A 13,418-nucleotide genomic window follows, 5' to 3' on the forward strand; every position below is an offset into this window, starting at 1 on the left:
TTAGTTCTCATTGTATGTATATGGCACATGTGTCACGTTTCAGCTGTACAGTTAGTCGAACTAGGTATATCATTTTCTACAGGATTTATTGACATTTCAACACGTCATCTCATTAAAATTTAAATCATTTACAAATGCCTGGTGAATCTCATTAAAATTTAAATCATTTACAAATGCATGGTGAATTATGGAATTGTTTTATTAAGTAAAGCATCAGAAACTGATAGTGCCAACAGTGAATGAAAGAAATTTGTCCAAAAGATCAATCGTTTAGAGTTTACAAGGGAACTGTTTTACAAAAGGAAGGGATCAGTCCAGAACGCTTTGTTTAGTTTCCGAAAAATTTTGGGTTTTCCCCAAAAAGCTCTCATCTCAGATTTTTGGCCAAAAACCTGCCATCCTAAAAGCTGTCATCTCAAACTGTCAAGCACGGTTTACCAAAGCAGACGCAACTGATTCACGAAATGCATTCATGAGCTGCAAGTCATCATCCACTACCTCGGGTTCAGGTTGATCCTCATATGCTTCTTGGGGCACATAGTTTTCATCACGGTCACACCTAGCAAAATGACTATCCTGTATGCCATTTGTCCTAATAAAATTATGTAGAGCACAACAAGCTACTATGATTTGGCTTTGTTTATCAGGTGCATACGAAGGTATTTCTCGTAACATCCGCCACTTCATTTTCAGTACTCCGAAAGCCCTTGCTATGACATTTCTAAGACTTGAATGTGCATAATTAAAGGTCTCCTCTTTACCTTGTGGCTCAGGCCCCTCTGGATACTCCTGGAGATGATACTTTGTCCCCTTGTATGGAGCTAGGTAACCCATCCGGTTAGCATACCCAGAGTCCACCAGGTAATACCTCCCTGCACCAGTCAATCCTAATTTAGCCTCTCGTACTAAACCAACAATGAACAAATCGATAGCACTACAATTGCGTACCTGTAGGAGGATGTGGGAACACTTGGCCGTAGGTTGATATTGCATCCATGAATACTCTCATGTCATGTGCAGACCCAGGCCATCCAGCAATAACAAATGTGAACCTCATGTCGAAGTCACAGGCAGCCATGACATTTTGTGTGGTCATGCCCTTTCGGCACAAGTGCTGCACAAACTTTTCTGCTGGCACCACGCAAGGAACATGTGTGCCATCTATAGCACCTATGCAGTCCTTGAAGTACGGATAGAACCTACGTTGTTGTAGTCTAGGATGCATTGTTGTGAATTGTGGGTCCACAGGCTTAATAATGTCTATTGCTAGCTTCACAAGAGACTTCAACACTTTGTTGAACATGGCCGACACAGTTGCCATTGACCTCTCAAATCTGTCCTCGGCTTGCCTAACAGATTGAGGTGCCCCAACCATCCAAAGAAACATCCCAAGTGCCTCAATCGAGCTCGACTTACTACTACACTTGAGGCCATAGGATTGTACCAACACATCATGCAGTTTATGGAACATACTTGGGTTCATTCTGAATGTGTTATAGCATTGCTTCCTATCACCAAGCTTGGTGTGAACCCATTCCAATCCAGTCAAAGCAGGTTGCCTGTACTCACTCCTAGTCAAATGCTTGTCTATGTGCAGGGCATACTGGTACATACCTTGTATGTATGCCTCATCATCATCATCATACATCAAGTCGTTGAACATCATGTCGATGGTGTCATCGTCAGAGTCTTCGCATTGCTTGCTAGCTGCTGAAATAAGATCTGCCTGTGTAAACAAATAAGCAGTGCTTTCAGTCATCATTCACATTGTATGTCAATGCCATGCAACACTAACTGCACTGACACATGCCAGTTCAAATAACTCACATCACAAAGCTTACTACATTCAAATAGTTCAAATAACTGACATCACAAACATAGTTCGGACTCAAAAGTTACACACCACACGCTGAGTTCTTACTAACATAGTTGTTACTAAGCCAATCCTACATGAACTTCAAATGATAACTCAAAGAAAAACACGGGGTCTAGTTATGCACCTCAGCTGCCATCTGGAGTAGTAGCATCCTTTCCTCAGGCCCTAGTGCAAGGAAGAACTTCATTTCATTTTTGTTTTGGATGATTTTGTGCAGCCCCTCAAACAACGTTGGGGTCTTCGCACTGACACCCATCTCCATTGCTACCGTCGTGACCGTTTGTACGATGTTTTCCTTCTCCTTCTCGATGTCGACCATGGACTGCATCAAGCAAACCTCATAGTTCATTATGTCGTTGTGCACCTGCATGTAGGTGTCCATGGTCCTCACTGCTACGCTCTTAATCTTCTTGCTGGGGCTAGAGGTTGTGGTGCCCGTGCTGCTGGCTCTCTTGGTCCCAGTGCTTGGTGGTGTCACCTGGTACTCTGGGTCATCTGCAGGCTCCTCATCACAGCTTTCAATTTCCAGGTCAACAGAGGGACTGTTCCTAGGAACAAAGGCCGACGACCCGTCGACGGTGTTCCCAGTAAACATCGTGTCCATTTCGTCCAAGTATTCAGGCAAACCAGCCCTGAACTTTTTGAAATCTGAGTGGCCCTGCAATATTAAAACAATGGTTATGCAGTGCTGCACTAAGTTAATGTTCAAACAAACAATGCACGGATGCAGCAATGGACCTTTGACCACTAATTTCTATTATAAAGTATATAAAACCCATGCATAATAATACCATGAAATTGTGGTCGCTGCAATTTCATATGCTACAAATAGATATTCGAAGATAACAGGTTAGATACTAAAAAAAAAATTGCGAGCAAGATACTAAAAAGTTTGATGGCTCGCATCACAGAACAGTATGTGTGTGTTGTGCTATTCCCAGACCAGTTTGTGTACATTGTGCAATGGAATAGCTTTATTACACTGCGTCTACAACATGAAAAGTTGCCCCATCTTGCACACTTTCCCCATTATAAACAAAGGACAATATGACAACTAACTTACCACAGAATCTCTAGAAAGAGTAGCATCATTCCCTACTGGTGCTTTCTGCTTAGATAATGTCCCCACGCTTGTAATTGGTAGTGGGGCACGACGCCGGTCCATTGATGACCAACCACTAGTCCTTGCTTCCTCAGGGCCTGAAAGATAAACAATGAGCATTACTCAATCAAATGCAGAAATGCAAACAAGGTAAATGAAGGAGTGCACCAAATTACCTGATCGCCTGTCATTCTGTAATGCAGGTGCCAACCCAGAAGGCCCCGCGCCATGGCCCTGTAACAAAGGTAAGGCATCAAAGTTATTCCTGCAGATAGTTCACAAATGTGCATGTTTGGTGGGTAACTCAAGGAGGGAGTGTTGGAGAAGTTCACTACCACACGGGGTGGAGCAGTGGCTATTTGAGATTGTTGGTACTTCAGTATTGTCCAGTCAAATACATACTCAAACTGAAAACCTGCGAAACAGAGTTCCAATAATGAACATGGGCACACTTTTTTTTCTCTTGGAAAGGGTACTGATATATCCTTAAAAGTGAATGCGAGGCAAAGGAACTGGCCTTCGCGAATGAAAAGGTCACGGAATAATCGCTTGAGGTATGAATAGTCAGGCTTGTCATCAAACCGCAGTGAGCGGCAATAATGGAAATATGATGCAAACTCAGTTGGATACCCACGGCATAGAGCCTGAAATAGATCGACAACATAAGGATTTCCCAGGGAAAAGTTCCAATTCCAGCTAAAGATGCACCGGACATACCTCAATTGATGTTGCAACTTTCTTCTCACTAATTTTCTCATACTTTTGCTTCTTTGTTCCTGCTTTAAGACCTTGCCAAGGAAGGCTGCAAAAGAAGAAAAAAAAAATGATAACCTAAAATGGGATGCATATAAAAGGAGCAGATGACTGATCAAACTCACCTGACCCTCAGGAAGTACATAAGCACATATCCAAGAGATTCCAAGTCATCTCTTCGGCTTTGTTCTAGCATTCAAACAAGAGAAAAATTTAGCCAGACCATATAGAATGCACTAGTACAAAGATCACCAAAATTGCACTTTACAACATATATTGAAGAATAGTACAATGCATATCATGGAAAAAAAAGAACTTCAACTAATACTATATATAATTCTCACCAATGCCAAGATGGGTGTTGACACTAGCATATCTTGCAGTTCCTGTCAAGTTCTTGTTCTCCCTGCAGCATTTACAAGCTAGTTAAAATTGCATGCGCGAATAGCTAGAAAAAAAGGTAAAGAAAACAACTAAGATATCTGCAAGATACAACTATCAAATTGCCACGACTGGCATCTTTTTAGTTTTTTAGTCTATTTTTCTTCCCTCCACACTCATGTGAGGACTAAGATGTGTCTATTGTAATTACTAAGCATTATAGTAGTAGCCAGATAGAACTTGTGCTAACAAAAAGTTCGACAGGCTTAGAATTTCAAGCTTGGCCCTAGAAAAGACACAAGAGAAAAATGGGAGGTAACTTGAGCTAATTAGAAGAACACTAAACATGCTTACTACAGGAAGGAACACAAAGCATATATATAACTCAGGAATGCTTATATTACTCTATGCCTGTATGTGTCGAGGTATCCCTGTATTTTTTAGCAAGGCCAAAGTCTATAACGTAGACCTGGATGAAAAACAGCACAAAACATAAAGTGATTAATAAACCCAACAAAAACTGAAAGGAAATTGTAAGCACATGCTAAAGATGGTATTGACACCCACCTGATTAGCTCGTCTGCCAAGACCCATGAGGAAATTATCAGGCTTAATATCGCGATGCAGAAAAGACTTGGAATGAACAAATTCCACTCGATTTATCTACAAGTGGGGAGGGCAGATTACATAAAGCTCATCTGTCATAAGTGGGAAAAGGATAATGTATACAGACAGAATAATTCAACCAGAGAAGCAGAGATGCTCAGGAGGGAGAGTGTTCAATGTGGGAACCACAACGAAAGTACGAAACATCATATAAACTGATTGATGATGATTTGTGTGCCTGTGTGCAAATGCAAGGTGCCAATGTGGATACTGGGTAGCAATGTCTGCCAGACACATATGGAGAGTTGACTCATACTATGGAAACGCATATGTACTAAAACTTGAGAAGAAACGGGACTCAATTATGGCACTATGCATACCATCTGATCAGCGAGCATAAGTACAGTCTTCAGGGACAATTTCCTGCTGCAGAAATTGAATAGATCCTCAAGGCTTGGTCCAAGTGAATCCATAACCAAGACATTGTAGTCTCCTTCTACACCAAACCATATGAGGTTCGGTATTCCAGCTGTCAGAACAAAGATTGTCAGTCCCACCTGCCCTAAAACGTATTCTTACATCACAAAGAACATATGAACAGTCAAAACTTCCATACTTCCTCCTTGCAGAATCCTATAAATCTTCGATTCATGGAGCAACTGAGGATGCTTTGTCTTCACATTTTCCTGTGAATACAAAAAAGGGCAATCAAAAGCTGAGCTCATAAGCTGATACCAGTAACCAAGCTGAATGGCCAAGCATTTTTGCAGTAAATAGTTCATGGAAGCACTAAGCTACTACAAGCAACTCTACATTGCATGTATCAGGAATGCAGTCTATTTCTAGACTTCATCATCCAAAAATTGAAGGGCCAACTATCCTTTCCTGGTCATCTCTTGGTTCATTCATCTACCAGTCAATCAAGACACATCAGAGAATAGTCCAAGAGGTCCATCTCGTCACAATTAGCACCTCCCAATATTATAGAGTGACCATAGATGCACAAATCATTCAAGCCCTACCAAGTCAACCACAGGCGCGGTCAAGCAAGGAGAGCCAACATACTACTATGACCGATCCATCTGTTGAGAACAATAGGGGCTAATGCGCGGCGTCTCGGGGATCTGGCGGCGGCGCACTCCCGTGCTTGCTACCTAGGGCAGGATGAGGGGGAGGCGGCGCCTGCCATTGCCGTGCGGGGGCGGGGGCGGGGGCGGGCGGTCTGTGCGCGTAGTAGATTCGGGTGGTGGAGGGAGTCCGATCCTTCGTTTTTCGGGAGATGTCGAGAAGTAGATTCGGGTTTTTTTTTTAAATCCAAAAAGTTTTTGGGACAACACTGTTCTCAATCGTAAAGTCACGTGGCAAGCGTGTAGAGCAATTACCGAACATGAATCTAAAAAAACCTTAAAACATTTATCTTGCGATTTACAGGGCAAACTGTACAATTAGTTTTTATTTTTATCTATATTTAATGCTCCATACATGTACCACAAGTTTCGATATGACGGAGAATCTTGAAAAGTTTTTAGTTTTTGGGTAAACTAAACAAGGCCTCGGCCTTTAGATTCAAAAAATTTTGGGATTTTGACATTATAGTACTTTTGTTTTTGTTTATTAAATATTGTCCAATCATGGAGTAATTATGCTTAAAGTATTCGTCTCGCGATTTACAGGTAAACTGTGCAATTAGTTTTTTGTTTTCATTTATATTTAATGCTCCATGTATGTGCCGCAAGACTCGATGTGACGGGGAATCTTGAAAAAAAATTATTTTTAGGGTGAACTAAACAAGGGGGAGGCGGCGTCTGCCAAGGTCTTGTTCGTTTGGCTGATAAACTATGGTAGAAAATAATGTTATCTGATTTGTTGTGAGAGAAAAACACTACTGAATGGCTAGCCGATTCGGCTAATAAGCTCAAGTGAACAGGCTAAGGCCTTATTTAGTTCGAAAAAAAAAATTGACTTTGGAATTTCGTTTGTATTTGGTAATCTTATTCAATCATAGAATAACTAGACTCAAAAGATTCGTCTCGCAAATTACAGCCAAACTGTACAATTAGTTTTTGTTTTCGTTCATATTTAATGCTCCATGCATGTGTCTAAAGATTTGATGTGATAGGAATCTTTAAAAAATTTATAAACTAAACCAACCCTAAGGTCAGTTTCAGTGATGTTTCATCAGAGTTTTATAAGCATTAATTTTGCTGATGTGACATCGTATTAATGAAGAGACAGGTGATAAGAGTTTCATGGGAGTAGGCCACTCTCAATGGGATTTAATGGGAGGTTTCATACACATTTAAGAGGGTGTCACATCAGCAAACTGCATGAAACAAGGAGAGAGAAGAAATTCGTTTCATGGTCACGAAACGAGTGGGGCGACATTTCCAACACCACAAAATGAGGATGAAACCCGTGTTGAGGAGCTCAGGCGTTTCATGGGAGCCGCTCGGCTTCATGCGGGAAGAGATGGATGAGAGGAAAGATAGGGATGAGAGAAAAAATAGTAAAATAAGATGTGAAACAATGCAATGAAATTTTACACTGTGAGAGAACCTCGTTTCATGTCAATATTTCGTGTGTTGAAAACTGAGGGATGAAACTCACCATTGAGACGGGTCGTAAAGAGAGTTTTATAGGGATCAAACTCTCCTGTGTGTCTCCGAAATATGGATGATTTGGAAACTGGATTATAAAACCTCCACCAAAGATGGCTTAATAGAGAACTGCCATAGCGAATTAAATTAAAATCCACTGGTATACTGTTCGTGCTAACTCTACGATAATATTCAGCCATATACAAATTAGAAGTGAATTATCATAATCGAAAAAATCTTGATAATACAGCAGAGTGTCATTATTGGCTTGAAATTTCAAAGACCAACAAATCAAAATCAAAAGTGTACTAACAGATGGTTGCACGTACATGTGAATAAAAGAAAATATCGAGGAAGACATATGGCCATCAATCACTAAAAAAGAAGGCTCCGTGACTGTTCCTTGCTGCTCTTGCGTCCAAAAATTGCATGGCTTTCTTCAAAAGTTAGTAGAGCAAAAGCTTGATTAAAAACTATAAGATGCACTGCTATTGCTAGCAATACCTTTGGAAGATGAGACGACAGAAACCTGTTAGGATTTTCGAATAAAAACCAGGACACAAATTTTAGAGTCTGAGAACTGGTTAGGATTTTCGAACGTTTGCTCTTCTGGTGTTTCATGAGATGGCTTTGCATACGTTGCATTTTTAGCTGAATACACACACATTTTATTTCTGAAGAAAAAAAATCTTATTTGCTTCAAATGATTGGCATAGTAAATTTTGCCTAGCCATTACTGAGAATCACACGAAATGCTATATAAAGTCTTGTCCAAGAAAACGTAGTACGCGTCACATTTTCTGAAGGTTGATGCATGCAACAATTTATCTTTATGTTTTATTAATTATTATACAATAAGTTAAATTTCAGTCATACAACTTTACAGAACAAGCAATCCAATTTATGGATAATCAAACTAAAGAGCATAACTGCACATTCTGCAATCTACAAGAAAAAAAATGGGACATGAAAACATTACCACGTCCATCCTGACGAGCTCGAATCTGCTGCCAGATTGATATCCAAATTCACATCTCTCAGCTTGATGCCCCAGTCCCACCACTGGTCTCGTGTGTCTCTACCCGAATCAAAATCCATCAGGCCTTATTTGGATGTAGTCGGATTCGTATCAATCCACATATGTTGGGGTGGATTGGAGTGGAAATTGAACTAAATTCCACCTCAATCCACTCCAACACATGTGGATTGAAGTGAATCCGACAACATCCAAACAAGGCCTCAGCTGGATGCAAGCCCAAATATAAATCCCGTTGTAGAAATCAAGGCCCTGTACAACCAAATTGAGATACTCACAGTTGAATTCATCTAAACTATAATAATGCATAAGAATACTTCTCTTTCCAGTATCTAGTTGGCACACAACAATAACTCCCTTCAAACCACCTAATAGAAACATTGCCATTTGAGAAGTACAGGTCTTCCACGAACTGAGTTAAATAAACGGAGGTAAATGAATCAGTAAGCCAAACCTAAGAACAAGTACGCTCCATCAGAAGAAAAATTGAGAAACTTCACACAGCTTGAATGCCAATGCCATGTCGTGCAAGTATCTGCATCATTATCACCCCTAAACCATGTCTTCTTCATCCTCTTTCGATTTTACATTACTTTCCATTTACACAATCATAGACAAGGTATGTTTGGTGGCTGAGGCCTTGTTTAGTTGGTAAAAATTTTAGATTTTGAATACTGTAGCACTGGCCAGGAGGAAGTGGTACGAGAAACTCACTTGTTTTTTCACGTGTAGCAATGTACATTCTGCACAAGCACGGTGGCAGCTGGCAGGTTCAGACTTCGGACATATTGAGTGAGCAGAGAACAACCTACAGAAAACATATGTCGGATGAATCTTGGTGTTGTGGAACCTTCCCCACATCCATCAGTTACAGGCCTCAAGTTCCAAATAATTTAGCGTACATGACTATTTTACAGTCTTTAGGAACGGAGGCACCTTGGAGCAGATCAGAAATGTGGCCATAGTCATGTGGCCACATTAGCAGCCGGTACTATAGATGCTACTAGCCTACTACCATATTAACGTATGTGTTCCTCTGTCAAATGTGGCGAAAAAAAATCTGGCTCAGGCCAACCCATGTATGTGTTCCTCTCTGTCAAATGTGGCCAATCAGGCCAACCATTAAATCAGATAACAATCTGAATAAGTACAGTAGAGTGAACACAAGTGGCAATAGAAGAACAATAATCACGCTGACAAGTAGGCCCCACATCACAGTCCTGCTGGCAACTGCACAGGATTTTCTCATCTTATTCTTAAATTATTTTTTTATGAACATTATCACGATCAAGTTCGTGCCCATCCCACCGCCACAGAAGCTCATCAAGCATCGGACGGCCTGTACTTGTAGACGTGGAAGCTGGCGTGTGGGGCCATGGCATCAAGGAAGATCCTGGCCGTCGCCTCCTGCGCCACCGCCGCCTGCTCCTTCTCCACGAGCGCCGCCGCGACCACGTCCCCGGCGGGTCCGCCTCCGGCTGCCACCATCGCGATGATGGCCGCCTGGACGGGGCCCAGCGTCGGGTTGTAGGCGGCGGACTCCAGGCAGCCCCCGGCGTAGATCCTCCCGTCACCGTCTGCCACCGCGAAGCCCGACGGACACTGGCTGTACGGCGCGTGCGCCGCCCGCGCGGCCGCCTCCGCGGCGTCCCTGAGGCGCGCGTCCAGGTCGCCGGGGGCGAAGCCATTGGCGGCCGCGGCGACGACGGGATCGCCCAGGGCGTTGTCGTGCGCCTCGAGGACGAGGGGCACATTCTCGTCGAGAAGATCGTGGGGCCCAAAGGGACGGAGGAGGAGGGACGCCACCGTGCGCCACTCGGGCGCGCGGCCCTGCTCGGCGTCGCTGGTCACGAGGATCTGGATGCCCGCCGCGCCGCGGATCTCCTGGAGGAACTGGCGGCAGTGGCCGCAGGGCATGTGGGAGACGGCGACGGCGCGCAGCGCGGACTCCCCCGCGGCGGCGGCGTTGGCCACGAGGAACTGCTCCGCGTGGACGGAGTGGCACAGCGGGACGCCGCGGAACTCGAGGTTGACGCCGACGTAGACGCGGCCGCTGGCGCCCAGCCCCACGGCGCCCACTTGGAAGTCCGAGATCGGGACTTGCGCGCGCTTCCTCGCGGACGGGATCAGAAGCGGCAGCAGGTCCTGCACGGTCGCCACTCCGGCGGCAGCGGCGCGGCGCTCGGCATCCTCCGCGCTCATGACGAACCCCGTCAGCTCCAACGCCGCGGCCGCGGCCTCCGCCGGCTTTGGCGCCGCCTGCTCCTCCCCCATTGCTCACTCAGATCCAAAACTCTAACTAGACTGGCTACTAGTATATGATTCGCTGCTCCTAATCGCGTTTAGTCTCCTCTCACTAGGAAGAAGGAAGCGCTGGGATGTTTCCTTGAAGCTTGGAGGGGGAGGGGGGCCAGCACCCAGGACCAGGAGGGGGGGAGAGGGAGGGAGGAGAAGAGAGAGGGGGGCCTTACTGGCTGTGGTGCGAGGCTATTTATAAAGTGGGTACGGGCCTACGGGGACGCAGCAAGTGTCTAGTTATTTCATTTTTGGATTTTGGATGGGTTTTCTTTTTCTTCACCTTTTTGTTCAGTGCTTTTTGGAAACGAAAATGGTCACCGAACAATTGCATTCGACGTGTCACAGTGCAATCTGAAAACTTCGCCACGTTATTATGATATGGTCGCCAGAGGATATGTTATAGAGTGTCTTGTGTGAGTTGGAAAATCTGAGACGGAACGGAACACACATGCCACCAATTTTTGTTTAGATCGGTCCAGCGACTCAGGTTTGATCTGAAGCCACCCATTTCTGAATTCTGACACGGCAACAAGATATATATTATTACTCCCCGGACGTACGGTTAAACATATATATACTCTGTGTTAGTAGAAGTTTTGTTAACTAGTGACCGGGATTACCCTTATTGGCCAGGTTTGACCAATAATGATGCGTTATCCCACGATCCAAATGATGGTCCACCCGCTACCGCTTCCCCAGCCTGTGTGACCCACGAGAAATGCACGGCTCCACTTCACGCCGTCGCTTTCGCGTCTCTTTCCTTTGCTTGCGGATGAATGAATGAAATGTGCGGCTCTCGGGAGTGTGGATGCTGATGGCGAGGTTTGGCGAATTTGGCGCGTACTCCATGTGCGCATGCATCATTGAGCTGAACGATCGAGCCGGTCTCAATTATGCACTAGTTAATGGTGTTTATTGGTGCCGTCTGGTTGCCTACCTCGTGTGCTTCACGTTCCGGTGATTAGATTAGATTTCTTCATTACGTGTACTAGATTATTGTTGCCGCGACGCAGGTCCTTCTGTGACTTGTGAGAGAGGGGGTCTTCGCTCTCGCGCGTAGAGAGTTCAGATTTGAGACTCCACTCCAATCAAGCAGACAGATCCAATCGGTGCCGAGTGCCCGTCGTCCACCGTCGCTTGGCGTGTGAGATCCGACCATTTTCTTCGCCCGAAAACGACGCCGCCGTGACCGTGAGCGGCGAGACTGAGACGTACGAGTCGGTGCGCCTGGCCGGCTCATGCAGTTTTCTCTCTCTGGGTACCCAGTGTGACCTACCAACACGTAGGCTCGAGGGAGCACACTAGTGCTGCTCGATCGCCTCGATCGGTCGACGTACAGCACGGAAAATAAAAGAAAAAAGGTGCTCGTCTAATCAAACAAGCGACAGGGACCGACGGGTTCCGTCTGAGAACGAACCAACGTCTGTGTGCGTCACGCTACGCGCTAGTGGCTTCAGCTTCAACTTTCAACTTCATCCGAGAGCGAGCGGCTTGTGGTCAGGCCGGCGTCGCATTGATCGAACTCGAGAGCTCTTTGTGGGCTTGTGGCGCTCGTGCCTCGGCGGGGGGAGGAGTACGTGCATGTGCTTTAATTTTTCCAGCAAAAGGCGACGCGAAAGGGACTCGTCGGCGCGCCTCCTCGCCACGAACGAAACGGAGAAAAGCCGCCGGGGCGCCGTGCATCGGAGTCGGACTCGCACTCATCAGCTGAGTGAGCTTGGTGGGGACTGGCAGGGGGAGAAAAGAAAAGGGGCCCGTGCAGTGCAGTGCAGTGCGTAGCGAGCGGGCACGCACGCAGCGAGCTGCGGGCGACATGTCCATTTGTGGCGGTCGGGGCGTGGCCGTGCGCGAGGTTGCTTTGCGTTGCTCCATCCGGTGCGCAAAAGCGCCAGGACGGAGACGGACCGACGCAAAGCAATTCGCATAGGCCAACGGCGGCGCCCCATGTTGAGAAATTAGGCCTTGTTTAGTTCCGTTCGGATTTCGATACTGTAGCAGTTTCGTTTTTATTTGACAAATATTATCCAATCATAAACTAACTAGGATCAAAAAATTCGTCTCGTGATTTATAGACAAGCTGTGTAATTAGTTTTTGTTTTCGTCTATATTTAATGCTTCATATATGTGCCGTAAGATTCGATGTGACGGAGAATCTTGAATTTTTTTTGAATTTCGGATGAACTAAACAAGGCCTAGACGGTGGTTGCGTGCTGTGTGCCAGTGGCACACTGCGTTCCATGCATTGTTTTTAAGTGGCCTCTAGGTCAGCAGCGTCCAGAGTGTGGTGCGCATATACGTAGAAGATTCAAAGGCAAAAACGCAATGCCAACTCGAGCGGGGACTTCGGAGCGGTTGGTTGGTTGGTTGCTGCACAGCTGTGCGAGCTATACTTTGTTTGGATTGGAGTTGTGCTTGGCTCCTTCCGTAGACGTGAGCTGTGGCTTGTCTGGGCACTGGGCTCACAGGAGCTGAACCAAAAAATAAATAAAATAAAATAAAAGCAAAGCACTTTCCTGGAAAGAAAAAGGTAGCTATATATATATAGGCCTTGTTTAGTTCCGAAAATTTTTTGGATTTCGGCACTGTACCATTTTTATTTGACAAATATTATCTAATAATAGACTAACTAGACTCAAAAGATTCATCTCGTGATTTACATGCAAACTGTATAATTAGTTTTTATTTTCGTCTATATCTAATGCTTCATGCAAGTGCTCCAAGATTTGATGTGACGGTGAATCTTGACAAGTTTTTGGTTTTCGTGGAACA

General features: G+C 44.8%; 2 protein-coding genes across 2 annotated transcripts; both read right to left on the bottom strand.

The window, feature by feature from the left end:
- LOC8069780 lies at window positions 227-5,931 on the bottom strand. The gene is made up of 15 exons (XM_002458346.2): window positions 5,741-5,931; window positions 5,335-5,404; window positions 5,099-5,247; window positions 4,680-4,775; window positions 4,517-4,581; window positions 4,076-4,137; window positions 3,857-3,920; window positions 3,696-3,780; window positions 3,496-3,622; window positions 3,314-3,393; window positions 3,155-3,212; window positions 2,940-3,076; window positions 2,001-2,534; window positions 949-1,726; window positions 227-872 (listed from the first exon to the last, which is right to left on the bottom strand). The coding sequence occupies exons 3-15, from the start codon at window positions 5,189-5,191 to the stop codon at window positions 424-426; spliced, it is 2,628 nt and encodes an 875-aa protein (XP_002458391.2). The 5' UTR covers window positions 5,192-5,247; window positions 5,335-5,404; window positions 5,741-5,931; the 3' UTR covers window positions 227-423.
- LOC8069781 (cytidine deaminase 1) lies at window positions 9,436-10,833 on the bottom strand. The gene has a single exon (XM_002458347.2). It carries the CDS (start codon window positions 10,623-10,625, stop codon window positions 9,675-9,677), a length of 951 nt encoding a protein of 316 aa, XP_002458392.1. The 5' UTR covers window positions 10,626-10,833; the 3' UTR covers window positions 9,436-9,674.

Source organism: Sorghum bicolor, chromosome 3 (assembly GCF_000003195.3).
Source record: "Sorghum bicolor cultivar BTx623 chromosome 3, Sorghum_bicolor_NCBIv3, whole genome shotgun sequence".
Lineage (NCBI taxonomy): Eukaryota > Viridiplantae > Streptophyta > Magnoliopsida > Poales > Poaceae > Sorghum > Sorghum bicolor.

What these genes read in the sequence shown, in the direction of transcription:
- LOC8069780 (XM_002458346.2), bottom strand. Translation starts at nt 5,191, where the DNA reads ATGGATTCACTTGGACCAAGCCTTGAGGATCTATTCAATTTCTGCAGC. An exon ending in CAACACCCATCTTGGCATTG is followed by an intron (nt 3,921 to 4,075) that starts GTGAGAATTATA and finishes TTTGAATGCTAG; the next exon opens with AACAAAGCCGAAGAGATGAC. An exon ending in TACTCCAGATGGCAGCTGAG is followed by an intron (nt 1,727 to 2,000) that starts GTGCATAACTAG and finishes TTGTTTACACAG; the next exon opens with GCAGATCTTATTTCAGCAGC.
- LOC8069781 (XM_002458347.2), bottom strand. Translation starts at nt 10,625, where the DNA reads ATGGGGGAGGAGCAGGCGGCGCCAAAGCCGGCGGAGGCCGCGGCCGCG.